The 27,633-nt window shown below is 53.2% G+C and overlaps 1 protein-coding gene across 1 annotated transcript; it reads left to right on the forward strand.

Annotated features, from left to right (window-relative positions):
• Positions 1 to 147: 147 nt before the first annotated feature.
• On the forward strand, positions 148 to 21,218 carry URM1 (ubiquitin related modifier 1; the record flags this gene model as incomplete). Its single annotated transcript, XM_003911234.4, has 5 exons — positions 148 to 320; positions 6,921 to 6,991; positions 18,288 to 18,369; positions 19,737 to 19,785; positions 20,141 to 21,218. Coding segments are annotated over 5 exons (444 nt in total), but the record flags the coding sequence as incomplete, so codon positions are not given.
• Between the last annotated feature and the right edge of the window lie 6,415 nt (positions 21,219 to 27,633).

Genomic DNA, 27,633 nt, shown 5'->3' on the forward strand with positions numbered 1-27,633 from the left:
TGAGCCCAGTCGGTGAAAGACGGAGGCAGATCGATTCACAGCCCCAACCGCGCCGAGGACCTTCCCCCGCCACCTCCCCGCCATCACTTTCCTAAGTCCGCCACCCTCCCTCCTCCTCCCTCCCTCCTCTCCCTCCCTCTCCCTCCCGGTGACTTCCTCCAACAGCTGACGAAGCTGTGTCCCTGGGCACCGCCTCTTCCGTCCGCGGCGCCCGGAGACGCCCGGAAATTGGCGAGCGCGCCGGAAGTTGAGAGGAGTTTCCTGCGAGCCTGGCTTCAATGGTGGCAGCGCCCTTTGGCTGTAGTGGAGGTGGAGTTCGGGTGAGTCACAGAGCTGGGGCACCATGGGGATAGATTGAAGTCGTCGGGCTCGGAATTCCTTTCCTTCTGCCATGGGGCCTGACACGGCCGAATCACTGGGTGTCCCAGTGCCCGCTGTGAGCTACGCCACCCGCCTAGGAGAGTCTGAGAGGCCAGTCTCCCTTAGCGATGAGGCCGCATGTCGGGAAATAGAGGCGCACATTGGGAGGGAGATGCTCTCTGTTTACGCCTTGGTGCCCTGTGCTCCGTCGGAGTCGAAGGTCGTGACTCTTAGCAGGCAGCCTCTGTATCTTCTTTTCCATTCCTGTGTCGGACCAATCCCATCTGTTTGGCATCTGCATCTGAGCTCCTAGAACCAAGAAGGACCACCCCTCCACCCACTGATTTCATTCTTTGGGCAGCAGTTTCTTTTTACACAGTTATTAAGGTCTTGTTTCTCGTGGGATGTAGTGGCCAGGGCGGGAATTTTTTCTTTTTCTTTCCCAAGACTTGGGGATACTAAACAGACCCGAGCCTCCTTCAGGACAGTCAGTAAACTTCTGCAGAACTTGAGTGCCTTCTGCAGAACCTGAGTCAGGTGGCGATATGGGGACAAATAAGAAATCACACTGAAGGGAACTAACACGGACAGTATAGTATACACAAGACGAAAAATGGAGAAATTGGGACACACACCAGTTACCGAGGAAACACAGAGCAGGGAGGAAGTCTACTCAAGGCACTATTTTGTGCTTCCTACAAACAGGTTTATCATATGGTTTCAAAGCTGAGAGAAACTGCAGAGTTTAGAGAGAAGGCAAAGAAACTGACACCTTGAAAGATGGGTGGTGTACTTTCCAGAATCACTTGAAAAGAGGGAATAGGTGTGTATGTGGGTGTGTGGGTAGATAAACAAGCCAAGGTTTCTATGTGAAAGGCAAAGTCTGGGATGGGAATCTAAAACCTCTGCCCAGTGCCTTTCTTCTCATTGGATGCCTCCTGTTTCTTTCATGTTTTCTCTTAATTGGGTAGTTCATTCACCAGCCATTTATTGAGTGCCTACCATGTGCCAGGCAGCAAGCCAGACACTGAGGATACAAAGATAAATAGAAGTCTGTCCGTGCCCTACAGCGTTCAGCATTTCTGCCCCTTAGAAGGGGGGTAAGTCTCATGACTAAGTGCATTTTAATTGATATTGTCTGGCTGCTTGGATCCAATTAGAACTGTATTGGTCTGGACTCCTCACTGTTTTGCCTCACTGACCCTTGGCCAGCTACACTTCCTAAAGCCTGGGATTCTAGGAGGATCCCTTCTTCCTTAATAGCCCTCAGCAGAGCTGGAAAGAGAGAAACCACAGGCTGCTATGTTAAGATTTATCTAGGCCAGGCATGGAGGCTCATGCCTGTAATCCCAGCACTTTGGGAGGCTGAGGCAGGAGGACTACTTGAGCCCAAGAATTCGAGACCAGCCTGGGCAACATGGGGAGACTTCATCTCTACCAAAAAAAAAAAAAAAAAAAAAAGATTTATCTATGGACAACTTGCCTTTCATTCTCATGTGTCCGACATGGTCTTTGTTTATCAAGAATGTCTCTGCCAGGTACTGTGCTAGCTCAGTGGGGAAGTCATGTGAGGAAGACCGGACCCTTGCTCTCCAGAGCTTACACACCAGCACAGTTGCCCTTTTTCTGACCCAATCATCTCTAACTTCAGTCTCCCTTACCTCCAAGATTGGAGTAATGACCCCTGGCAAGGCAGGACAACATTCCTCCACCCACCTTCTGTCACCTCCTATCACAGCACAGCGTTCCATGAAAATTGCAGCTTCTCAGGAAGCAGGAATGCCCAACATGATGCTCAACCCAGGCTCCTCTCTTTGTCCTTGTGCTGATGCATGTTTTTGCCCTGACCTTTCTTTCATTTCCTATGTATCTTAGCAGACGTGATTCACCCTTTATCCAGAACTGGAGCAAATTTGCAAAGGCGAACACGCCCATCATTTTCTCCCTTTTGTCCCTTAGTGGCCCCACTCCCACTTCAGTCCTGGAAGGGTCTCCCTCCTGAGCAGATACAGTCCTTTTGGCCCCACTAGCTCCTCCAGAGACCCTCTGGAAGGCCCTTCACTCCTTCCTTCTTGTCAGTGACCAGGTCTGCCACCCTTTGTCTTCCCCCTGAACTGTTCTCAGCAGAGCATTTTCTCAGGTCACGCAGGATTCAAAGTATGTAATACAGTTGTGTTTTGTGTCCCTGTGGTCCATGTTGTAAAGGCCCAGATGTGAAATTCTCTCTGTCCCACCCCTCTTCCTCCTTCCCAAGTTGGGGAGGTGTTGGCAAAAGGAGGGAATGTCATTGAAGTCCGAGAAGAACTGGGAGAAATGGGCATTTCCTTTCTTTTAGCAGATATTTGTTGAGTGTCTACTGTGTGCCAGGCCCTGTTTTAGGCAGAGCTCGCAGCCCAGCAGGTGGAGAGGAAGTAAATAAACAAAATATATATGTACATGTATATGTATGTGTATATACAGAAGATTAAAAGATGAAGATACATTAGAAATGGTGAAGGCAGTTTTGAGAACATCTATACCTGTCACTGGTATCAACAAACACATCCACCAAGAATTGAGGGGTGGAAGGAAGATGGAGATATGTCAGTTGAGTTTGAATAGCAGATCTTATAAGAGAGTCTGGCCTTGGGTCTCTCCTGGGATAGAACAATCCCCTTGTCTGCCTCCCTGAATCACTCTTGAGGCTGGACATGCACCTTCCCCCACTCCAGATGTGCTGACAGCAGAAATGCCAACCCCTCCCTTGAGGGCCAGTGAATTCAGCAGTGACAGGTCACTCTCTGAGCGAGACTGGTTCTCCCTTCATCCGCTTGTAAACGGAAAAACAGCCTCGGCCTCTGAGCCTGGCACCACCAGGTTTGGCCAGTCTTGGTTGTTTGCCTGAGTCCCAGTGCCTTCAGTTCCCATCCCTCTTCTCTGACCCCCAACTCCTGAGCCCCTTGCCTGTCACCCTCCCCCACCCCAGCTGCTGCATGTGCCAACCCCCACCCAGGAGAAAACGAGGCTCTTGGAAGGGGATAAATGGAGGCTCTGTGCGGGCTTGCAGCTGAAATGGCCCTGTGCGCGGCCACAGATGGGCCTCCTCTCCCCCTCCACATTTCTGCATCAACAAAGCGTGACCTTGTTTGGATGACAGTCGCCCCATGTTTTCCCCATGACAATGCTTGCCTTGCCTTTGCTTCCCAGTAGGCTGTCTCAGGACATCTCTGTTCCCTGAAATTGGGAAGGGTGGTGGGGTGGAAGACCTCGCATCCTTCAAAAGTCTGGTAAGGCCTTTTCAGTTAAGATCCACAAGAAGTCTGAGATGGGAATAGGGAGACCCAGAGGGAGAAGCAGCATGGGGCGCTGAAAGAGCCCTGGCGCTCATCTCAGAAGCCTCAGCTGCTGGACTTGGCTCCAGTCACCTCTGCAGTCCCCGCCTTCCCTTGGCCAGGTGCTGGGACACAGAAATGAACCAAACTCTGCCCTCAAGAGGCTTTCTGACCTTTGGGAAGTCCTGTTTTTTTTTCTGACCAGTCTGCTGGTGCTAAGCAGGAATCAGTTAGACTCAAATTATAATAGTTCAGCCCCTGCCTGTCTAACCTTGGACAATTTAGTTGCTTAACCTCTCTAGACTTGAGTCTACTTTTCTATCAAAGTGAGTTAATAATATCTACCTCCTCCCTTCTTCCCTGGGACTCCCTGAGGATGAAATGAGATGAGGAACATCTTATAAATGGTGAGGCGATGTGAACAGTTGTTGTTAGTTGATGCCAGGCCCTGTGGACTCTCTCAGCCTCGAGCACTGTGATGTGCCCACCTGGTCAGCAGCAGGTGGCATGGGCAGGAGCATTTCAAACCGTCATCTGGCCAGAGGAAACCCTTAGATGCACAGGATCTCCAGAGTGCCTCACAGTGGCTCCTCAACATTTTTCCATATGGAAAGACTGAAGCTTAAGCTTGAGTCAAGGCCGGGCATGGTGGCTCACGCCTATAATCCCAGCACTTTGGGAGGCCAAGGCAGAAGGATTGCTTGAGCCCAGGAGTTCAAGACCAGCCTGGGCAATATAGTGAGACCTCATCTCTGTTATAAAATATTTTTTAATTATTATTAGTTTTGAGACAGGGTCTCACTCTGTCGCCCAGGCTGGAGTACAGTGGCGTGACCTTGGCTAACTGCGCCTCAACCTCCCAGGCTCAAGTGATCCTCCCACCTCGGTCTCCCAAGTAGCTGGGGCTACAGGCATGCACCACTATGCCCAGCTAATTTTTGTATTTTTTGTAAACACAAGGTGTTGCCATGTTGCCCAGGCTGCTCTTGAACTCCTGGACTTAAGCAATCCCCCCTCCCCTCTCAGCCTCCCAAAGTGCTAGGGTTATAGATGTGAGCCACTGTGTCTGGCCCCCAAATTATTTTAATAACAGGGAAAAAAGATTGAGTCACACATCTAAGGTCTCAACATAGGGAGAGGTGGAGCCTGGGCTTCACACTGGGGCCAGCAGCTCCAAAGGCTGTGTTCTGCACCTGTGTGGTAAGCTGCCTCTCTAGAAGGCAGAGGAGTAAAAAGAAGAAAACAAGAGTCTGCAAATTTGGGTACTTTATTTTATTTTTTTAATAATTAGAGACAGAGCCAGGCATGATGAGTCACAACTCTAATCCCAGCACTTTGGGAGGATTGCTTGAGCCCAGGAGTTCAAGACCAGCCTGGACAACATAGGGAGACCCAGTCTCTACAAAAAATAAAAATAAAATTAGGCAGGTGTGATGACACGTGCCTGTGGTCCCGGCTACTTGGGGACTGATGTGGGAGGTTCGCTTGAACCCAGGAGGTTGAGGTTGCAGTGAGCTGAGATCACGCTACTGCACACCAGCCTGGGTTGACAGTGAGACCTTGTCTCAAAAAATAAATAGTCCAGGCGCGGTGGCTCACACCTGTAACTTCAGGAGGCTGAGGCAGGTGGATCACGAGGTCAGGAGTTCAAGACCAGCCTGGCCACAATGGCAAAACCCCGTCTCCACTGAAAAAGAAATACATAAATTAACCAGGTGTGCTGGCACGTGCATGTAATCCCAGCTACTCTGGAAGCTGAAGCAGAAGATTGCCTAAACCCAGGAGGCAGAGGTTGCAGTGAGCCAAGATCGCAGCACTGCGCTCCAGCCTGGGCGACAGAGTGAGATTCCGTCTCAATAAATAAATAAAATAAAATAAAATAATAAAATGAAAATAGGCCAGGCACAGTGGCTCATGCTTGTGATTTCATCACTTTGGGAGGCCAAGGCAGGGAGATTACTTGAGCTCAGGAGTTCAAGACCAGCCTGAGCAACATGGCAAAATCTCATCTCTACAAAAAATACAAAATTAGCTGAGTGTGATGCCATGCACCTATAGTCCCAGCTGCTTGGGGGTCTGATGTGGGAGGATTGCTTTTAAGCCTAGGAGGTCAAGGCTGCAGTGAGCTGTGATTGTGCCACTACACTCCATGCTGGGTGACAAAGCAAGACCTTGTCTCAAAAATAAATAAATAGATAATTTGCCGGGCACCTAATAACAATAATAATAATAACGTAGAGACAAGGTCTTGCTATGTCACCGAGGCTGTGTTTCACTGAGGCTCATCTCAAACTCCGGGCCTCAAGCAGTCATCTCGCGTCAGCTTCCCACAGTGCTAGGGTTACAGGTGTGAGCCGCCACACCTAGCCGGTACTTGATTATTAGTAAAAATTATATCCTACTTTACCACGTTAGAAGTCATATTTAGGAATTAGTCACTGGGTCTGGGCAGAGTGGCTTGTGCCTGTAATCCCAGTGCTTTGGGAGGCTGAAGTGGGAGGATTGCTTTAGGCCAGGAGTTTGAGATCAGCCTGGGTAACACAGCAAGACTCCATCTCTACAAAAAATTTAAAAATTAACCTGATATGGGCCGGGCTCAGTGGCTCATGCCTGTAATCCCAGCACTTTGAGAGGCCAAGGTGGGCGAATCACCTGAGGTCAAGAGTTTGAGACCAGCCTGGCCAACATGGTGAAACCCTCTCTCTAAAAATACAAAATTTAGCCGGGCATAGTGGCTCATGTCTGTAGTTCCAGCTACTCAGGAGGCTGAGGCACAAGAATTGCTTGAACCTGGGAGGCGGAGGTTGCTATGAGCTGAGATCACACCGCTGCACTCCAGCCTGGACAACAGAGTGAGACTAAACAAAGTGAAATATAAATATAAATATAAATGTAAATATAAATATAAATATAAAAAGTAGCCTGATATGGTGGCATGGTGGCATGCACCTGTAGTCCTAGCTATTTGGGAGGTTGAACAGGAAGGTCTCTTGAACCCAGGAATTCAAAGTTATAATGAGCTATGATTGCACTACTGCGTTCCAGCATAGGTGACAGAGTGAGACCCTGTCTCTAAGAAAGAAAGGGGAAAAAAAAGAATTGGTCACTGCACCCAAGGTGTTTCTGCACCTTAGTCTCTGCTTCTCTCGGGCTTTATTACTAGCCCTATCCTCAGTTTTCCATCTCCACTACCTCTTCCTATTTGCAGGAGCTCACCTAGCTGTCTTTTTCTCTGGTCCTCCTTTGCAGAGGTGGTGCGGAGCTCCTGTTTGACGGTATTAAGAAACATCAAGTCACTTTGCCCGGACAGGAGGAACCCTGTGAGTACTGGCTTTCTGAACCCCTCTCTTGGGGCCATTGAACAGGAGTTGGTCCATGGGGAACACTCAGCCTTGTTCAGGCCTGTGTTCTGTACCCGTGTGCTAAGCTGCCTCTCTAGCAGGCAGAGGAATAAAAAGAGTCTGCACGGCCGGGCCCAGTGGTTCACGCCTGTAATCCCAGCACTTTGGGAGGCCAAGGTGGGCGGTGAGCACAAGGTCAGGAGTTCCAGACCAGCCTGGCCAACATGGTGAAATCCCGTCTCTATTAAAAATACAAAACTTGGCCGGGCGCGGTGGCTCACGCCTGTAATCCCAGCACTTTGGGAGGCTGAGACGGGCGGATCACGAGGTCAGGAGATCGAGACCATCCTGGCTAACACGGTGAAACCCCGTCTCTACTAAAAAATACAAAAAACTAGCCGGGCGAGGTGGCGGGCGCCTATAGTCCCAGCTACTCGGGAGGCTGAGGCAGGAGAATGGCGTGAACCCGGGAGGCGGAGCTTGCAGTGAGCTGAGATCCGGCCACTGCACTCCAGCCTGGGTGACAGAGCGAGACTCCGTCTCAAAAAAAAAAAAAAAAAAAACTTAGCTGGGCATGGTGGTGTGTGCATGTAATCCCAGCTACTCGGGAGGCTGAGGCAGGAGAATTACTTGAACTGGAACCCGGGAGGCAGAGGTTGCAGTGAGCCGAGATCATGCCACTGTACTCTAGCCTGGACAACAAAGTGAGACTCCATCTCAAAAACAAACAAACAAAAAAAACCAAATGCTTGTTAATCTTTCTTGAACAAATATACACTGAGCACCTCCTATGCAGCAGACCATGTGGTCATCATTGTAGAGACAGATCTGAACAAGAGCCAGTCCCAGGCCAGGTGTGGAGGCTCAGTAATCCCAGCACTTTGGGGGGCTCAGGCGGGCAGACCACTTGAGACCAGGAGTTTGAGACCAGTCTGGCCAACGTGGCGAAACCCCATCTGTACTAGAAATACAAAAAATTAGCCAGGCATAGCGGTGCGTGCTTGTAATCCCAGCTACTCATGGGGCTGGGGCAGGAGAATTACTTAAACCTGGGAGGCAGAGGTTTCAGTGAGCCGAGATCGCGCCACTGCCCTCCAGCCTGGGCGGCAGAGAAAGACTCTGTCAACAAAAAAAAAAAAAAAAAAGCCAGTCCCTGCCTTTAAATTGGGAGGTTTTAAAGAATTAACTTGCAGATCTTTGGCCGAGTAACTGTCAGGATAGCCTAGGGGCTACGGACCAGATACAGCAGGTGTTCAGATCTTTTGTAACCTTCGCAGTGGATTCTAGCAAGGGCTCAGGGATGGGATTCCAGTCTCCACCTATGACTGAGATACTTCTGGGGAGAAGAGGGCATCATTTATATTAAGAGACAGGAAATGAGGTTCCTGGAGGTGGGCGGTAGAAAATGGTCAAGTCAGGCCAGGCGTGGTGGCTCACACCTCTAATCCCAGCACTTTGGGAGGCTGAGGCAGGCGAATCACGAGGTCTGGAGTTTGAGACCAGCCTGACCAACATGATGAAACCCTGTCTCTACTAAAAGTACAAAAATTAGCTGGTGCGATGGCAGGCATCTGTAATCCCAGCTACTTGGGAGGCTGAGGCAGGAGAATTGCTTGAAACCGGGAGGCGGAGGTTGCAGTGAATCGAGATCGTGTCACTGCACTCCAGCCTGGGCAACAAGAGCAAAACTCCATCTCAAAAAAAAAAAAAAAAAAAGGCTGGGCGCGGTGGCTCAAGCCTGTAATCCCAGCACTTTGGGAGGCCGAGACGGGCGGATCATGAGGTCAGGAGATCGAGACCATCCTGGCTAACACGGTGAAACCCCGTCTCTACTAAAAAATACAAAAAACTAGTCGGGCGAGGTGGCGGGCACCTATAGTCCCAGCTACTCGGGAGGCTGAGGCAGGAGAATGGCGTAAACCCGGGAGGCGGAGCTTTCAGTGAGCTGAGATCCGGCCACTGCACTCCAGCCTGGGCGACAGAGCAAGACTCCGTCTCAAAAAAAAAAAAAAAAAAAAAAGGAAAAAGAAGAAAATAGGCCAGGCGCAGTGGCTCACGCCTGTGATCCCAACACTTTGGGAGGCTGAGGTAGGAGGATTACCTGAGCCCAGGAGTTCGAGACCGGCCTGAGTAACATGGCAAAACTTGGTCTCTACAGAAAAATAAAAAATTAGCCAGGCGTAGTGGCATGCACCTATGTTCCTAGCTGTTTTAGAGGCTGATGCTGAAGGATTGCTTGAGCCCAGGAGGTTGAGACTACGGTGAGCTATGATCACACCACTGTTCTTCAGCCTGGGTGCCAGAGTGAGACCCTGTCTCAAAAAAAAAAAAAAAAATCAGAATATGTATGGGGAGAAAAAAAGAAAATGGCCAAGTGAGATTTGGCAGGATTCTTCTGGAACTGGAGACACATCTGCCAGTAATCAATTATTATTGCTCAGATTCACTGGCTGTCACACCTTTCTGTCCCTCCCTCAGGTTGGAGAGCAGTGGCACAGGGTGGGGTCTGTCTGCCACACTTGGAGGCTGGGGGACACTTATTAAGGAGCAGGGCACTGCCCACATTGAGCTGGGAGGGGGTATGTGGCTGGGGTTTAGTGTCAGGATTGTGTGTGCCTGGTCAAGGAAGACATGGGGTGCTAAAGGTGACTGTTTCTTAGTTTGGCAGATGGCCATGCAGCCTTGGGAGGGCACACAGTGCTCTCAGAAGAGGCTTCTGAAAGATTTCAGTCTCAAAGACCTTGCCTGGAAGTTTATTAAAATATCACAAGTTATTATTTATTTCCTCTGGATTTTGTCTGACATGAAAACCCACAAATTTCCTTTTTTTTTTTTTTTTGAGATGGAGTCTCGCTCTGTCTCCCAGGCTGAAGTGCCGTAGTGCAATCTCGGCGCACTGCAACCCCCACCTCCTGGTTTCAAGTGATTCTCCCACCTCAGCCTCCCAAGTAGCTGGGATTACAGGCAGGCACCACCACACCTGGCTAATTTTTGTATGCTTTTTTGTTTTTTGAGACAGAGTCTTGCTCTGTCACCAGGCTGGAGTGCAGTGGTGTGATCTCAGTTCACTGCAGCCTCTGCCTCCTGGGTTCAAGCAATTTCCCTGCCTCAGCCTCCCGAGTAGCTGGGACTACAGGCGCACGCCACCACGCCCAGCTAGTTTTTCGTATTTTAGCAGAGACAGGGTTTCACCATGTTGGCCAGGATGGTCTTGATCTCCTGACCTCGTGATCTGCCCGCCTCAGCCTCCCAAAGTGCTGGGACTACAGGCACGTGCCACGACGCCTGGCCAATTTTTGTAAGTTTTAGTAGAGACAGGTTTTCACCATGTTGGCCTGGCTGGTCTCTAACTTCTGACCTCAAGTGACCCGCCCACCATAACCTCCCAAAGCGTTGGGATTACAGGCATGAACCACTGCCTGGCCCACAGATTCTCATAATTCAAGCCCCATTTCACTCATTCTTTGACTGAGTACTCAGCAGTGTCAGGTACAGTAGAAAATACTTTATTTGACTGGGCACAGTGGCCAGCACTTTGGGAAGCCAAGACAGGTGAGTCGCTTGAGCCCAGGAGTTTGAGACCAGCCTGGGCAACATGGTGAAACCCCGTCTCTACAAAAAATATGAAAATTAACTGAGTATGGTGGTGCATCCCAGTAGTCCCAGCTATTTGGGAGGCTGAGGTCAGAGGATGGCTTGAGCCCAGGATGTGGAGGTTGCAGTGAGCTAGTAGCGTGCCACTGCACTCCAGCCTGGGCAACAGACCTGAGGCTGTCAGACCCTGTCTCAAAATAAGAAAGTACTTTATGGCCGGGCACGGTGGCTCAAGCCTGTAATCCCAGCTCTTTGGGAGGCTGAGACGGGCGGATCACGAGGTCAGAAGATCGAGACCACCCGTCTCAAAAAAAAAAAAAAAAAAAAGAAAGTACTTTATTCTTTCATGTAGCTGGCAAATCTATGTCTAGTGCCCTCTTTGTGCCATCACTGTACTAAGTTACTGGATATTCATTAGTGAGCAAAATAGATGTGGTCCTTGCCCTTATAGAGTTAGCAATGTAATGGGAATAGAGCCAGGGAATAAACAAGTAAACAAATGAATGTATAACTGCATCACTACAACTTTTAGTAATTGGCATGAGGAGAACAAAAGAGTACTGGGATGGGACTAATAGGTGGTCACCAGAGGTCTCTTTAAGGAAGTAACATACCAAGGCTGGGTGTGGTGGCTCGCACCTGTAATCCCAGCAATTTGGGAAGCCAAGGTAGGCGGATCACTTGAGGTCTGGAGTTCGAGACCAGCCAGGCCAACATGATGAAACCCTTTCTCTACTAAAACTACAAAAATAGTTGGGCATGGTGGCAGGCACCTGTAATCCTAGCTACTCGGGAGGCTGAGGCAGGAGAATCGCTTGAACCCAGGGAGCGGAGGTTGCAGTGAGTTGAGACCACACCACTGCACTGCAGCCTGGGCAACAGGAGCAAAACTCCGTCTCAAAAAGAAAAAAGGCCACCAGGCACGGTGGCTCACGCCTGTAATCCCAGCACTTTGGGAGGCTGAGGTGGTCGGATCACGAGGTCAAGAGATCGAGACCATCCTGGCCAACATGGTGAAACCCTGTCTCTAGTAAAAATACAAAAAATTAGCTGGGTGTGGTGGCGGGCACCTGTAGTCCCAGCTACTCGGGAGGCTGAGGCAGGAGAATCGCTTGAACCCTGGAGGTGGAGGTTGCAGTGAGCTGAGATCACGCCGCTGCACTCCAGCCTGGGGGACAGAGCAAGACTCCATCTCAAAAACAAAAAAACAAATAAAAGGTAGAAACCAAAATTTAGAGAAGTTAGGGGTCTCACCCCAAGTCATAGTTATTTAAATAGCAGAGCTGGGATTCAGAACTAGCTTTCAGGCCACTGAATTTCAGAGTCCTGGCACTTTGCCACTAACCCCATCACCATCTAGCCCAAGAGGCTCCCTGAATCACTCTAACATCTTTTTTTTTTTTTTTTTTTTTTGGAGACAGAGTCTCACTCTGTCGCCCAGGCTGGAGTGCAGTTACGCAAACTCAGCTTACTGTAAGCTCCACCTCCTGGGTTCACACCATTCTCCTGCCTCAGCCTCCTAAGTAGCTGAGACTACAGGCGCCTGCCACCACACCGGCTAATTTTTTGTATTTTTAGTAGAGACGGGGTTTCACCATGTTAGCCAGGATGGTCTTGATCTCCTGACCTTGTGATCTGCCTGCCTCAGCCTCCCAAAGTGCTGGGATTACAGGCGTGAGCCACTGCGCCCGGCCCCACTCTAACATCTTATATTTTCCAATGTTTACACTTTCCTTAATTTATGCATGAGTTCAACAGCTACTTATTTCAACTTTCATGATAACCTCAAGAGATAAAAGAGACCCCTGAAAGAGAAGGAGGGAGGGACCCGAGGCCTGTCCAGAGTTACCCAAGTAGGGAGGCTGGGCTGGGACTCAGATTTTTTTATCCCTCATCTTCCAGGCACTGTTCAGGGAACAGGCAGGGGCCTATCCCCACTCTGGGAAGAAAGGAGGGGAGTGGGAGGGAAGGCACAGTGGCCCACTTAGTCTTTGGTCCCTTGGCTGTGAGTCCCTACACCTGGTTCCTGTTGTGCCCAGAGGCATGGGTCACACAGCAGACCCAGGGTAACCTAGGTTGGTGACCTAGGTCACCAACAAAGCTGGTTAGCAGCTGCCAGGCCTCACCCTGGCACATGTGAGCCCAGCTGGGGGTCAGGGGCCTGGTGCTGCTAGGAGAGTCTTACCCTTCCCCCAAGTCCGTGCCCAGATATGTCATCTGGCAGCCTTCCCAGCCTAGGGGCTGCCACTTGGCCAAGCGAGTCTTGGTGGTTCCAGCAGAAATAATAGCAGCCGTAAGATTTCGGAATGTGACAAGCCTCACAAACTAGGGAACTCGTGGCTCCTAGGCCAGGGGAGAGCTTCGAAGCCAGTCAGTTTGGGAGAAGTGATGAGCAAAAGGCCTGAGGGAGTGAGACTGCGAGAGAGGAAGCCTGGCCCGCGCAGTTGCTCTTCACTTATGCCAGCCTCTTTCTTCCCCATCTGTTAGATGGGAGGTCGGGCTCGTTTTGTACATTACTGAGCTGGTTGTCTCTTTGACATCTATAAGAAGAGTTTCTTCAAGATCCAAGTATACACAATTCTGTGAAGCAGAGTGTGCTGACCCAGTAAGAAGCTATGTGAGACGAGGGATGTCTTAACAGCCATCTTGCTGAAACGGGCCAGCCAGGCACCCACCAGCTTAGGGTACTGCGGCTGCTGAGAGTTGGTCTCTATGACTCAAACATCCCTTTAACCCAAGGCCCCCTGCCCAGGCCCCAAGAGTAGACTTGGCCGCCTCACCTTTCCCTGCCTGTCTTCCTTCCCCTGCCCTGCCATTGTGCCCCCTCCGCCTGTTCCACTTGCGTTAAAGGGTGGCTGGTGAGGGAGGGCAGGAGCTGCAGGAGCTCCTGGGTGCTTTAAACTGCTTAGCATGCATTTCACAGCCTCTCTGGGGCCAGCTGTTCCTTTCTCTGCTCTCAGGGCCTGTTTGCTGATCCCCTCTCCACCTCCCTCCTCCCCACACCCCTCCCAGTCCCTGTGCAAAATTGCTTTTGAAAAGATCCACTTTCTGCTTAATTAAACAATGAGGAGGTCCCCTCGCACATCTGTAAACCTCCTTCTGCGGCCAGTTTAGCCCACAAACTGCTCCATTCTTACCCCCATTCACTTGTAAATGGCCCCTCTGATGTTCCCTCCACCCCCTCTCCTCTGTTACTCCCCCCTTGCCAGCTCTTTCTTTTCCCTTTTCAACTGAGGCCTGGGGTGGGCTCCCCGAAGAGCTCGACTTGGAGCCTGGTGGACTTGGTGGGGACAGAGGCGGTTTAACCTGTGGAAGAGAAGACTTAGGGGATCCTTTCTTCCATATCTGAAGGGCCATCCTGGGGAAGAGGGGGTACATTTGTTGGCATGGTCCCCGTGGACCATTCAGGCCCAGTGGGTGGGAATGACAGGAAGACAGATTTCTGCTTGGGAGAAAAGAGCTCTTAACAATCAGAGCCGCTGCACAGAGGAGCTGACCTCCTGTCCCTGGAGGTGTTCAAAGAGAGGCTGGACGAGGGTCTGCTACACACTGGATGAGGGTCAGTATCAGAGACGACTTTGAGGTTGTTCCCTTTCAGTCCCGCGAGGCTGAGGCTGACACCTTTTGGGGCTCTCCCACAGTGGGCAGTCAGTGTCCCCCAGAGTAGGACAAGTCCACTGGGGCGAGGGATTCTGGTGGAGCTTGAGTCGGTGCTCTCCACAATGGGTATCCTCCCTTTGGCAGCAGCCTTTAGAAGGTACTGGAGCCCAGAGGATGAGGAATCTGAAGTCACTGTGGGCTTACAGCTCAGAGCAGCCATCTGTTGAGCGTGTCCTGTGTATGTGACACTGCCAGGCCTGCCATGGGCATTGTGCCTTACGTAATCCTCAGCAGCTCTTGGCATTTGGATTATTACCCCTGCTTGTCAGAGGATGACCCTGAGGCAGCAAGGTGAAGTGATTTCCCAGCCAAGGCCGTTGAGCACACAGCGCAGGTCCTCTGGCTGTAGACTCAGAACTCAACCACTCCATCATAGAGCAGCAGCTCTCATCACCTGCTCTGTCCCTGATGGGCAGGCCAGGTGCCAAGGCATCCTGCACTGGAAACCTTGTGTTATGTGCCCGTCTCCCTCCTCTGGTGCCGTGTGCCCAGGGGCAGCCTGGCTGCCAGCACCTCTAGCCTCAGAGTGTCATTCCTTCCACCTGGGTTGTCCTGGGAGCATTAGCCAACCCCAACATCTTGTGGGTTCAGACATCTAAAATAGAAGGAAGGTCAGTATCTAGGACCCCTCACTACTCTCCCAGTCCCCTTATTCCCTTTCCAGCCTCTGATGGGAAGATACTGGATGCCACAGAAAACCCCAGCCAGTCCCAGCACTATCTGATTCATGGTTGGTTCTGCCCTGCCCTCTAAAGCTGGGGTGCCAGACCACTGGGCAGAGTGTGCAGAAACCCAGAGAGTGCGAGGGGTATAGGTTCTTCCTCTGGATCCTAGAGTAATTACAGCATTGATATGCAGGTTACAGTGCTGAGAGATTTCTATATATCGTCTTATTTTATCCCCCACAATGACCCTATGAGACAATGTTAACATCCCCATTTTACAAAAAAAGGAAGCTGAGGCCATTTTACAAAAAAAAGGAAGCTGAGGCTCCAAGAATTCCTTACCCAAGGTCATAGAACTAGGAAGTGATGGAGTCCAGCTCAAAACCAGGCCTGTCTGACTCCAGGGTCCATGGTTTTAATCTCTTTCTCCCTCCCGCCTTCCCTCCCTACCTCCCCAGTTGTCCACTCAAGTAATGGTAATGGTAGTGCCATACATTTGAGCTGGATTGTGATTCGAGTGTCACATCAGAGACACATGGAAGCACAGGCCTGGGCAGTGGGTCCTGGTTCCCAGGAAGCACATACCTAGGAGATACCACCGAGGTTCACTAAGAGGGAGAGGCCCCTACGAGAGCAGGCCCGTTCTCAAGGCCTGGCCCCATCTCCTGCTGAGCTTCTTACCTTCTCTGTTCTGCTACCTTCAACCTGCCCATTCCATCCTGCCCCAGCCTTCCCATGTGTTATCCTTCTGCCCAGAATGCTCCCCACCCCACTCATCCTTCAGACCTGAGCTTCACTGTTTAACATCCTCAGCCAGGCCTTTCCTGATCCCAGATGAAGGAGATAGCATGTGTCACAACTAATTAATATGGTCTGTCTCCCCTGCTGGCCTCTAGCTCCATGAGGGTAGGGAGCTCTGTGTCCCTCTTGCCCACTACCATCTCGCTAGCACCTTGCACATAGTAGCTGCTCAATAAATATTTGTCTCCTGAGTGATCACATGGGATTCCAGGAGGGAGACCGCCCCTAGTAGGAGAGGGAAGACAAGAGGACACAGAGTGGGAAGGTGAAAGTGAGAGTCTCCAGCCCCCATCTATCCCAGAGTCATCCATCCCCAAGCCACCAGCCCCTGACTCTGCTTAACCCTTCCTCCTCCCCTGGGCGCCTTTGGAAGCCGACCATCTGGCTTGGAGGCTATTTGCATATTGTCTGTGCCTCAGCAAGCCTAGCAAGATGTCCCTGGGGGTGTGTTTCAGGCCAGGCCGAGTGGCCCTTGCATCCTGCGAAGGGAGCCATGAGTTCCCCCTCTCCCCACCCCCAAACCCAGGCATGGGGGAACAATACGGGTGGTGATGCGGTAGCCTCACCATGGTAACAGGCTATCAAAAATGTGGGCAGGCCTGGGTGGGGGGTGGGCAGAAGAGGGAGGGAGTGACCTCAGCAAATAGGAGCATCATGATAAATGAGCCAGCACCGGGCAGCAGACTCATCCCCCAGCTCATCCCTCTGGGACTCCATGCTGGTGCCATCGTTCAGATGACCCCACCATGACCACTAGCCCTTCCCCCACCCCCAGGCCTATCCAGAGTGGAGCAGAAGCACCTTCCCTTTGGAGGGAGCCAGGACTGTCTCCTAATTGAGTCCCGGTTCCACGCAGGCCAGGCACTGCCTAGACCCTCTCGCCGTCTCCACACACACAGGCACACCCCCGCCCGCCAGGGCTGGCTGATGGATGTGTCAGACCCCGGTGGCTCTATCGAGCGGCCACAAGATGTATGGGTTGGCGGCCCACCAGACAGTGCCAAGATGGAGGCCAAGGGGATTCAGAGCCAAGGGGAAACCTCTGAAACCCAGATCTCAGGGAGGAACCCAGCCAGGAGTCCAAGTGGGCTGCAGCTCGTTGGAGGCAGCCTTCTCCCCATCCCATGCCTGCTCCAGGGACCATGAAGACTCCGATCTGCTTTGTTTAAAAGGAGACATTAAAATGGAAAGGCGGCAGTCTCAGTCCATGGACACTTTGCCCGTGGCCCTGTGCTCTGCTGGCATACGAGCCAGGCAAGTTGGCACTGAGCAAAGTGGACCATCCAGGCTGCAGGCCTGTCAGAGCGAGGGTGGCACGCGTGCCAGCCAGTGTGCCTTAACTCCCTGCCCAAGGCTGGGGCTGTGTGTGTGTGCGCCACGCTGCGGGCCCGGACGGGGCAAGGCAAAGTCTCCCTGAGTCCTAGCAGCCTCTCCCTTGCCTACACTCCAGGACTCTGGACTCCAGGCAGGAAAACCAAGGCCCCACCTGGGCCTTCTCCAGCATAGCCCTGAGCTTTGTCTCAGGCATTAGTCCAGGACAGCAGACCCCTCTGGACACTGACTCAGGATGGGGGTGGTTAACCCCAACCCCTCTGCTGGCTTCCCAGAAGCAAGTTGTCTCCCTAGGACCTTTATCCTCAAGTTGTCTAAGGGAATGAGAAGAAACTCCGCAGCCTCAGGAGAATGGCCCTGTTTCAGGGGCAGACAGTTGAGGACCATAGGCTTCGAGGTGTTTATAGAACCACATTCCTGTGTGCTGTGGCTCGATACTGCTGCCCCTAGGAAAGGAGAGGTGACCCTGGAGACAGGTGACTCTGAGCCTCCACATGACATACAGAGAGACTGGTGGCTCTCCTAGAACCACAAGGAGGCAGATCTCAGTGTTAGCTGAGCAGGAGAGGCCCTGTCACCCGAATCTCTGGCCACCGCTGGCGTGGAGGGCTCTGGAAGCGTGGGGTGGTGGCAGGGGAGTAGAGCGGGGATTTGTCAGCATCCCTGGCTGGTGAATGATCCTCCTCTCTCTCTGCCGGAGGAAATTAACTGATGTTATCAGCTCAGCAATTGTTTTTTTCCCCTCACAAAGGGAAATATATGCAGACCCCTCCAAGAGCAAAGCCGAAGCCTTCCCATCTGGGACTGGCTGGAGAGAGAAAGGTGGAGGGGGCTCTTCAGAGTCCTCTCAGAAGTCCAGCCATGGCAGTTGGAGACTGGCTTCCAGGACTCGTGGTTAGGGGCTTGTCTCCTAACCCTTTAGATGTGACAGTCCTCCCGCCATCTGCCTTGAATCCCTCCACTATAGGTAAATCCCATTGCCTCTTCTCCAGGACTTCAGCAGTGCCATGTGCAGCTGTCTCTGAAGATCCACCTGGCAAGTCACCGGCCTGTCCTAACCTGTTTCCTCACCTTTGGAATGTACAAGTTCATGGGCCATCACAGCCTGGTCTAAAAAAAGCCCTCTAAACCCCATGTGTATTTCCTTCTGGGCCAGGCAAGGCTCTGGGGGGACAGGTGTCATTTGAGTTTGACAAGAGTTTGTTCTGTGCATTCCTCTCCAGGGGACATCCGGAACCTGCTCGTCTGGATCAAGAAGAATTTGCTAAAAGAGCGGCCAGAGTTATTCATCCAGGGAGACAGCGTGTGAGTCCCATTCCTCCCTTCCCTGAAGAGGGTGGAGGGAGGGACGGATATCTGAGCCCCCACCCTTGGGTTCAGTTCTGGCCTTCTCTGAATCCGATTCTCCCCTTCCTCCTCCTTGACTCCTCCAGAAAATAGTCTGAGATCTATTTTCAGTTTTCTTGTTCCTAAAACCAAACTCTTGAGGATTTTTAAAATCCCAGATGAAAGGAGCCTGGTGAATTTCTCAGAACACTTGGATTCTGCCCTCTGGTTGCCACAGACTTGCTGTGGGACCTTAGACGACTTACTTCACTTCTCTGGGCCTCAGTTACTCTCTACACAGAAAGTGCTGAGGAAAAAATGTAGCTAGTACAACTGAAGAGCTAAATATTGTATTTTATTTCATTGTAATTTAAATAGCCACATGTGGCTAGTAGATTACCATATGGTGCAGCACAGGTCTAGAATTCCAAGGAGTCACTGACTCTGTGCATGCACACACCCATGCACATGCACACACACTCACTGGGGACACCCCATAGAAGCCCAGAGCAGTCTCCTTGGAAAGGACCAGGTTCCAGTTGCCAAGAAGTTACTTCTAAAACAAGGCCAGTCCCCCTTGTGAAAGGTGGCCGGTGCAGTTGTGAGGCTCGCTTATTTGCCTCGAAGCATAGGTCACTGTGAGGTCCTAGGGGATCAGCCCTCCTTCAGGTCATGGTCCAGTGGTCCTGGAGGCCACCTCTAAGGCCAGCAGCGCTCCTTGGGCCATTACCAGTGGGAGCCAGGCTAAGTTGCCTGACCAAATGCTGACCTACGCTGCCTTATGCCAGGCAGGACTGCACATGAACATTGCCATGTGGCATGGCAACTGATTCAGAAGAGGCAAAACAGCCTCCTCTCCAGGATGTGCATGCAGAGACCTAAAAAAAGCTGAAGTTCTTTTCCAGGGCTAATGAGAGTAAGGTTAGACCCCTGGAAAAGTCCCACTAATGATTACCTTGACAGTGTGGCAAGAACTCCACACATACCAGCTGATTTCGTTTTCATGTAGGCCTTGTGGGACAGACACTATCACTTATCCCATTTTCAGATGAGGAACCTGATACTCAGAAACAAAATGACCTGCCCACGGTCTGGGTGGTGGTGCTGGCTGGCATTTGCACCCATTTTCCATCTGGCTACAAAGACCATGCATGACTGTCTGACCTGGTTTCCTTCACACTCAGACCAGCCTCCCCTTCCTGGGATATCTTTAGCCAGACCCCAGGAGGAAGGCTCCCCAGCACACTCTCCTGCTCTCCTGCAGCCCAAAGCTCTCAGCCTCTCTTCCTCTGTGCTACTGCCTCCTGCTTCTCACTCCCTGCTACTCACCACTATCTTTCCCACAGGCGGCCAGGAATTCTGGTGCTGATTAACGATGCCGACTGGGAGCTACTGGTCAGTACCTCGGGTGACATCCCTCCCCCAGCCCTTGCCCTTGCTGCTTCAGTGGGAAAGCCTTGGGCCTCTCTCAGGTACATATAGAGTGGCTGGGTAATCCTCCGCCCCACTCCAGCCCCACACTGAGGCTGCTGGAGTCTCTCACTCCAGGTGAGGAAGGGATGGGTAGCTGGGGACGTGGGAGCAGCCCTCCATCCTGAAGATTTGCAGGTTGAGGTATAGGATACCCATTTTTCTGGTACAGTCTGTCTCTTCCAGAGCAGCCAGTCCTCAGCCCCTGCTCTCCCAACTCCTGGGGTGGAACTGGGAAGGTAGCCCTGAGGGTCTCCCACTCCCCTCTGTCCCGCACCAGGGTGAGCTGGACTATCAGCTTCAGGACCAGGACAGCGTCCTCTTCATCTCCACTCTGCACGGCGGCTGAGGGCCCTTCTCTGGGCCTGGGCACCCTTAGAGGGGAGAACGAAGCAATCAGACATCCCCTTGGGCCCTGCTTCCAGGTCTCCCTGTCCCCCTTGCCTGTCTTCTTCCCTGCTCTGTCCCCCAAGCTCCCTCCAGGCAGGGAAAAGAGGCCAGGTGCTAAAAATGAGCCTTTCTCAAGCACGTGAGCAGGGGAAGGCAGACAGGCACCAGAGCCCAGCACTCCCTTTTCCAGCAGCTGTGATGGGGGAGGGTGCCCCTCTGGTTTGTCAAGAGTGGAAGGAGGCTCTGTGGCCAGGTGACCTGGCTGCCTTCCACTCCTTGTACCTCAGTCTAAACATGGAGTGGCCGCTGACAAGGTGCTCCAGCCCCAGAGCCAGCATCTTCATGGGGAAGATGAATGGACCTGAGTAGCTGAAGGAAGGCCCCTCCCTACCCAAAGATTGGAGGCTTCTCAGCCTCAATTTCCCTGTCTGGACAGCTGAGGGCTCTGCCTGTCCCCCACTGCTATCAGTATGGAACCCCAGCTGGGGTCCCCTATTCAGTGCTGACTCCCCCCCAGCCAGCAGCTGCTCCTCCAGCCACACCCCTCCTTCTGCTCCCCCCACCCCTAGCCCTTGACCCTGGCTGGCCTACCCCCCTCCACAGGCCACCAGATGGGCTCCTGAGACCCTCCCCAGGCTGCTTACAGCTTATTCTGCTGGGGGTAGAGATGAGGGGAGGGAGTAAGTTAAACCTTGGAGTAGCAAGTAGAAGCCTGGGGGGGATCTGTGTGCCTCAGTTTCCTCCTCTACAACTGAATATTTATAGTGGCTGAAAACTGGGGAGATACCTGATGGTGCAGATGTCCATTTTCTCTCCCTTCCCACCTCCTGCAGGAAGCAGGAGGGGGCAGGCAGCACCTGGTAGGCAGAGTGGTTTGCTCCCCCTCCCCTTCCCTTCTGGAAGTCTTGGGGCCTCAGTGCTTGCAACAGCCGGCCTTGTGCAAATAAAAGACTAGGTTGTTTACTAGCCTTGCTTGGAGCTTCATCCTTGGAAACAGGTGGCACCTCATATCCCCCCAGCCATGGTCTGTGATACAACCTCTCCATCCTCAGCCTAGAGCCTCAGAGCTACCTTTCACCCAAAAGAGGGGTGGGGGTGAACACTCAGACAATCTGAGACAGGGTAGTCTAATAGAGCCATCTGGAGAAGGGGGTGGCAGAGTCAGTCTGTGCTGACCAGTCTGCGTCCCAGCACGCATCCCCACCCGTCTGTCCAAGGCTTTGTCCCACCAGCTGCAGCCAGCAGCCTCAGAACCCAGAATGGGGGTGGCATAGATAAGACTGCTGAGCCCCCTTTCTGTGGTCTTTCCTTCCCATGACCTGGAGAAAAGAGCTTTGTTTGCTGGAGGGAGACCCCCAAAAAGAATTAGGGTGCTAACATCCCATCAAAAGCGTCATCCCACCCAAAATAGTGCTTTTCATTCTATGTCAGTAATTTAAAGTGGAATTTCTCACCTCTCACCCTGTGGAGATGGAAGTGGCAAAAGGTTGTCCCAGCAGTGTTGGGGGACGGGGTGTATACATCATTCTTTTGGGGATGGATGACCTGCCGGCTGGTGGGCTTTTCTCCAGCACTACTGCAGGTAGAAGCCCTCTGGGCTTGTGTGGAGTGGGAGCAGCCGTGTTGGGACTATGGGGAGGAGCTGGTCTGGGTGCAAATTAAGGCTAGTGTTGGGGTCTGAGTGCTGTCCAGAAAGGCTGTGTGACCAGCCCTCACTAGTTCCTGAGGTCAGGGTCTCCATGTTAGGGAACAAAGCAGGAGACTTGGAACAGCCCCTACCGCTGCACTTTCAGAAGGTCAGCCTGTCCCATTCTTGTAACCTGGAGGTCCCTCCCTGTCTCCACCCCACTGAGCTGCAGGAGCAGCCCATCAGTGCACCTGATTGGAACACCCCAGACTGCAGGTCCTGGAAACTGGGCGCTAGGATCCGTTTCTCTGGCTGCAAAGAGTGGGAGGCCTGATGTGGGATATCCCTTCTCCCACCACACCCCAATTAATGCTGAAGAGTAGGGCAGGAGGAGGTGCTGGGAAAACCGGGTTTCTTGGCACATGGGGGTGCAAGCACTGTGGTTGAGATTGGCCATGGCCAAGGCACTCCAGACGATTTCAGGTCATTTTTAGCCCCAGGCTGGAAAGGGGTCAGGGGACAGGTGACCTGGGCTCAGCCAGCCCCCAGCAGCTCCCAACCGCCCCTCTCCCAAGCAACTCCTGGTCCCTGCTTTTGAGGAAATAAACAAATAAAACCCCGCTATCTCCGAAGATTTTTCTTTAATGAAAAGGATTCGTTTTTCCAAGTTCTATTTCCAAAGCCAAGGCGATTGCCGGGCTGGAGCGCATCGTTGGCGACGCTTGCCCGTCGGACCCTGGCAGCGGCTGGAGGAGGCTCAGCCTCTCGGTCCGTCCGGAGGGCTTGCGGGAGGGGTTGGTTTGTTTGGGATTTAGGGGTTGGTTGAGGATTTGTTTTGTTTAGGTAGAGAGTATTGGGGTGATAAGTTAGAACAACTGCGAAACGAGTTAGCGGGCGCATTCGGCCGGCCTCTTTCACCCCCGACTTCCTGCGGCTTGGGCTGAGGGCGGACCACGTTCGGCCCCGCCGCTGCGTGCAGGCTTCGTTCCGGCCGAAATTTGAAAGGAGGAAAAACGACGCGATCGACTGGAGGACCCTGCCGGCCGGTACTGGTCACCCGCAGAGGAGAAGGAAGAAGGACGAGGATGCGGATGGCGGCGCTGGTGGCAGGGACCGGCGTCCCTGTGCGCGCGGGCTGGGACCGCGATCCTCGCGCTGGGGCCAGCCAGCCGCCGCCCCGAGAGGTCTCGCCTGCGCTGAGCTCCGTCCCTGCGGCCCCCGCCCCTGTTGCGCCCGGAGCTCAGCCACAGATGTCCAGCCACAATTCTCGGTTGGCCGCAGACTCGTACAAGAATTGCGTTTGGACAATCAGTGGCGAAGCCCCTGAGTTCAGGGCCCTGGTCTCCTGCGGGGTTCCGCTTCGCTCCTAAAAAGCGCCAGACCAGGACATCTCGGAGCTGCGCGTCGGACCACCTCGCAGGCGCTCAGCAGCGGCTGCCCATCTGGCGGTAAGGTGGACTAGCAAGCACGCGGATCCTGACCCTGTGCGGGGATCCCCATCGCCCCTGGCGTGGCTCCTTCGATCGCGGCCCGGAGTCCCCAGAGTGGCCCGCGTTGGGTCTCAGCGCCGCCCCAGGTCGAGGGGGAATCTCCTCTGTCAGGCCTGGGGAACCCCGACTCCCCTCTCCCTGCCCCCAGCCTGGACTCTCCGGGAATCCGGGAGGCAGGACCCCCAGGCCAGGTGGCGTTTCCGAGCCCGGGGTCCGGGTTGCTGGATTCGTGGGTCCCCCGCCCCCGCCCAGCCCCGCGCACGCACCGGCTCGGGCGCTCTCCGCTTTCCTGTGGCTGAGTCGCGGCCGGGGCGCCTGCGGTGGCGGTGGCGGCGGTGGCCCGGGCGGCGGAGAGTGCTGGAATGCGCCGCCGGGTCACCTGCAGCGCCCGGGGAGCCGGACTGGGAGCCGGCGGGCTGCCGAGGCGCAGGGCTGAACCCGAGCGGGCGCCTCTGGCGGCTCGGGGCCGGGGCGGGCTTTTAGTGGGCCGCTCCAACAATACGGGCCTGGCGCGGAGAAAGGGGCTCGGCTGCAATTGGTACTGGATTTGAATAACGCCACGGGGCCATCAATGGTCATTGTGTCGGCGGGTAATGAATCTCCGCTGTCTCTCGGGCTGGCCAGGCAGCTGCAACCTGCGCTCAGGCAGCTCTTAAAGACATAGCGTGCCCCTCCCCGGGGGCCGCCTCCCCCTCTGCACCGGCCGGACCCCTCGTCCTCCCACCCCCACTCGGCGCCCTCAACTCCCGATGCCCCGCCTGCTCCCTCGGCCTGACCCCTTTGCCCATCGCCCCCTCCCTTCTCCTGGGCCAGGCACCAGCATCCCGGCCCTGCTCTCCCCTGGACCTGACTCAGGCCCCGGCCTTGGCTGAGCAATCCAAGAGCACCCAGGGCACCCCAGAGTCTTTTACGGCCCATCCCTTGTCTCCCAGCTGCATGGAAACCGAAGGCCTCTGGAGCCCCCCTCCCTAGGACCCTGCCCAGGGGCTTTCACTGGAGGGTGAAGGGGAACAGTCTGGAAGTCAGAGGGTCACCCCCTGAGAAGACCACGCTGAAGGATAAAGGAGAAGGGGGTACAGTCCCCACCCCTGGGCTGAGAATGCCATCCCTGGAGACCACACCCCACCCGGGAGCTGGAGCCTACCCCCTCCCCCCACCAAGGACCAGAGCTTGATTCCCAGGCTCCAGCAGGCTCCTGGATACCTCGGGGCTAGCAGCAGGGGTAGGGGGAGGGGAGCAGGTGGGTATGAGAGGGGCGTGGAATCTGTGAATGCTTGTCTTGTCACTGTCTCTTCCATTGGGCAGTCCACCCATCCCGGAGAGCAGGGGCTCTGTCCAAGGTCTAATGCACCCCCAGCCCCACCCCCGGCCTGGTGTGGCAGAGAAGGTTCTCAGTCTACTGGGTAGATACATAGCCAGTTTCTCACCCCTAAAGCCCAGCCTGTCTTTCCCAATGAACCTCACACCCTAAAGCCGGAGTGTGTGGTCATTTTTCCCATACAGCCTGCCTTCCATTCACCCCAGGGTTCTCCAAGCACCCAAAATACCCTTGCCTCTGTCCTGGCACACCAAGCTGCCTTGCTTTGAAATGCTCTCCTGTCCTCACAATCTCTGGGTGGCCTTGCCACGTGCCCGGCTGAATTGTGAATATCGGTTTGTCTGAGTCTCCTCCCTAGGACAGGAAATGGGTCCTACGGATCTTTGTGCCTCCAGGGCCTAGTCCAGTGCCCTCCCCCCAACCAATCATTAAATATCTGTGGGTGGTTGCACGCATGCCCGGTGACTTCAAAATGAGTCACATAGACTTCTTGGAGTTTCTTATAAAAGTTGAAAGAATGTTGCTTGTGGGGAGTAATTCTTGCAGCCCGGGTTTTACAGGGAGGGAGCCCTGCTGACCAGATTCCAACTCCTGGGAATGCTCCATTTGGTAATAATAACAGCAAAGAGTGTATTGTGTGCCAAGCACTAAGCTCTCTGAAGGTAGTAGCTCACTGATTCCTTACAATAAGCCTGGAAAGTAAGTGCTGTTATCAGCTCCATTTCACAGATGAAGAAACTGCAGAGCCATCCTTCCTTAGGCTCCTGCCTGGGGCTTCCAGCTGGAGAGGGAGGGGGAGAATTCTGGAGGTCAGAGGGTCACCCCCTGAGAAGACCATGCTGGAGGATAAGGGAGAAGGCATGCAGCCCCAATCCCCAACCTCCAGAGACCGCACCCACTAGGGATCTAGAAACCCAGAGCTGTGGGACTTATTGCACACTCTAGTTTCCCAGACTTTATTTAGCAGGTACAGAAGGGATGGATGTAAATGCACACTTAAAACGACGGGATCCAGGAGACACTCTGTGTCACCTTATAACATTATAATCCAGTCCCAGCCCCACCCCAGCCTGGCATGAACACAACCAAGATAGAGTGGGCAACAGTAGTCTCTGATTGCCGGGTGCCATGGCCCACGTGCATAATCCCAACACTTTGGGAGGCCGAGGCTGGAGGCCAAGGCAGGAAGATTGAGAGACTTGGTCTAAAAAAAAAAAAAATCCAGCCTGGGCAACAAAGTGAGACCCCCAGCTCTACAAAAATAAAAATAAACATGATTTATTTATTCATTTTAAGAGGGAGTCTTGCTTTGTCGCCCAGGCTGGAGTGCAGTGGCACAATCTCAGCTCACTGCAATCTCCACCTCCTGGGTTCAAGCAATTCTCCTGCCTCAGCCTCCGGAGTAGCTTGAGATTACAGGCACCCGCCATCATGCCTGGCTAATTTTTGTATTTTAGTACAGACGGGTTTTCACCATGTTGGTAAGGCTGGTCTCAAACTCCTGACCTCAAATGATCCGCCCTCCTCAGCCTCACAAAGTGGCAGGATTACAGGCCTGAGCCACCGCACCCGGCCAAAATAAACATTTTTAAATAAAAATGTAAAAAAGAGTTGGGGGCTGGCCGGGCGCGGGGGTTCACACTAGTAATCCCAGCACTTTGGGAGGCCGAGGCGGGCAGGTCAGGAGACCCAAGACTGAGACCATCCTAACACGGTGAAACCCCATCTCTACTAAAAATACAAAAAATTAACAGGACGTGGTGGCACGCGCCTGTAGTCCCAGCTACTCGGGAGGCTGAGGCAGGAGAATGGCATGAGCCCAGGAGGCGGAGTTTGCAGTGAGCAGAGATCGTGCTACTGCACTCCAGCCTGGATAACAGTGCCAGACTCCGTCTCAAAAAAAAAAAAAAAAAAAAGGAAAAAGCGTTGGGGGCTCCCAAGCTAGGTCCTAGCTGCCTTCTAGGAGAAGGGCTTTTCCGTCCCCAGGGTACGTTAGAGCTTTTTTTTTTTTTTTTTTTTTTTTTTTTTGAGACAGGCGTCTCCCTATGTTGCCCAGGCTGGTTCTCGAACTCCTGGGCTCAAGGGATCCTTTCACCTCAGCCTCCCGAGTAGCTGAAATTTGACAGGAATGTGCCACCACGCCCAATTGAGCTATGTAAAGCCCATCAGTACTGGGCAGAGAAGTGAGTTGCCCTCACCCTCACCCTCAGGGAAATGAGGAGCCAAGAAGGCTGCTAACTGCAGTCACTGAACAGATATTGATGGAATGCCTACTGTGTGCTCGCCCGGGACTCGGCAGAGGACAGATGTCCCCAGAGGAGACGCACAGTGTGCGATGGAGGCAGATCCTGGGGGAGGAGGAATGGGGAGTTAGGTGAAGGACTGTCTCAGGCGGAGCGAACAGCGTGCTCTAAAGAAGTACTTGGCGAGCTCGGAGAAGGAAGGAAATTTGGTGTGGCTGGAGCGCAACGAGGAAGGGGAAGTTCCACATAAAGCTGAGGTCGACCTTGCCAGGCTCTTAGGCTATTGGGGAGGATTTGTGATTTTATCCTAAACGCGGTGGGGATCCTGAAAGGTCTGACAAGTTCAGATTTACATTTTTAAAGGTTTGCTGGGACTGAAGTGTGGAGAATGGGGGGTGGGGGGCGGGGGGATGGGGCATGTTTGATGACCAGAGACCAATTAGGCTACTGCAGGTTCCCAGGTGAGGGCTGGCGATGGCAGAGCAGGTTCTGTAGCTGCGTTCTCGACGGTCTGAGTGATTCTCTGTGAGCAACGCTTAGTGGACCTGATGTTTGCAAGGCACTGTGTGTGTGCTGGAGGTAGGGGAAGGGAGAAAGGCAAATAGTGTCGTTGCCCCCCAGAAGTACCCGGTATCCAGTGGACAAGTGGACCAACAGACACAAATACCCAGCCAACTCTAATGAAAGAGCAGAGCCCCAGGAAAG

The sequence above is a fragment of the Papio anubis genome, chromosome 13, assembly GCF_008728515.1.
Source record: "Papio anubis isolate 15944 chromosome 13, Panubis1.0, whole genome shotgun sequence".
NCBI lineage: Eukaryota > Metazoa > Chordata > Mammalia > Primates > Cercopithecidae > Papio > Papio anubis.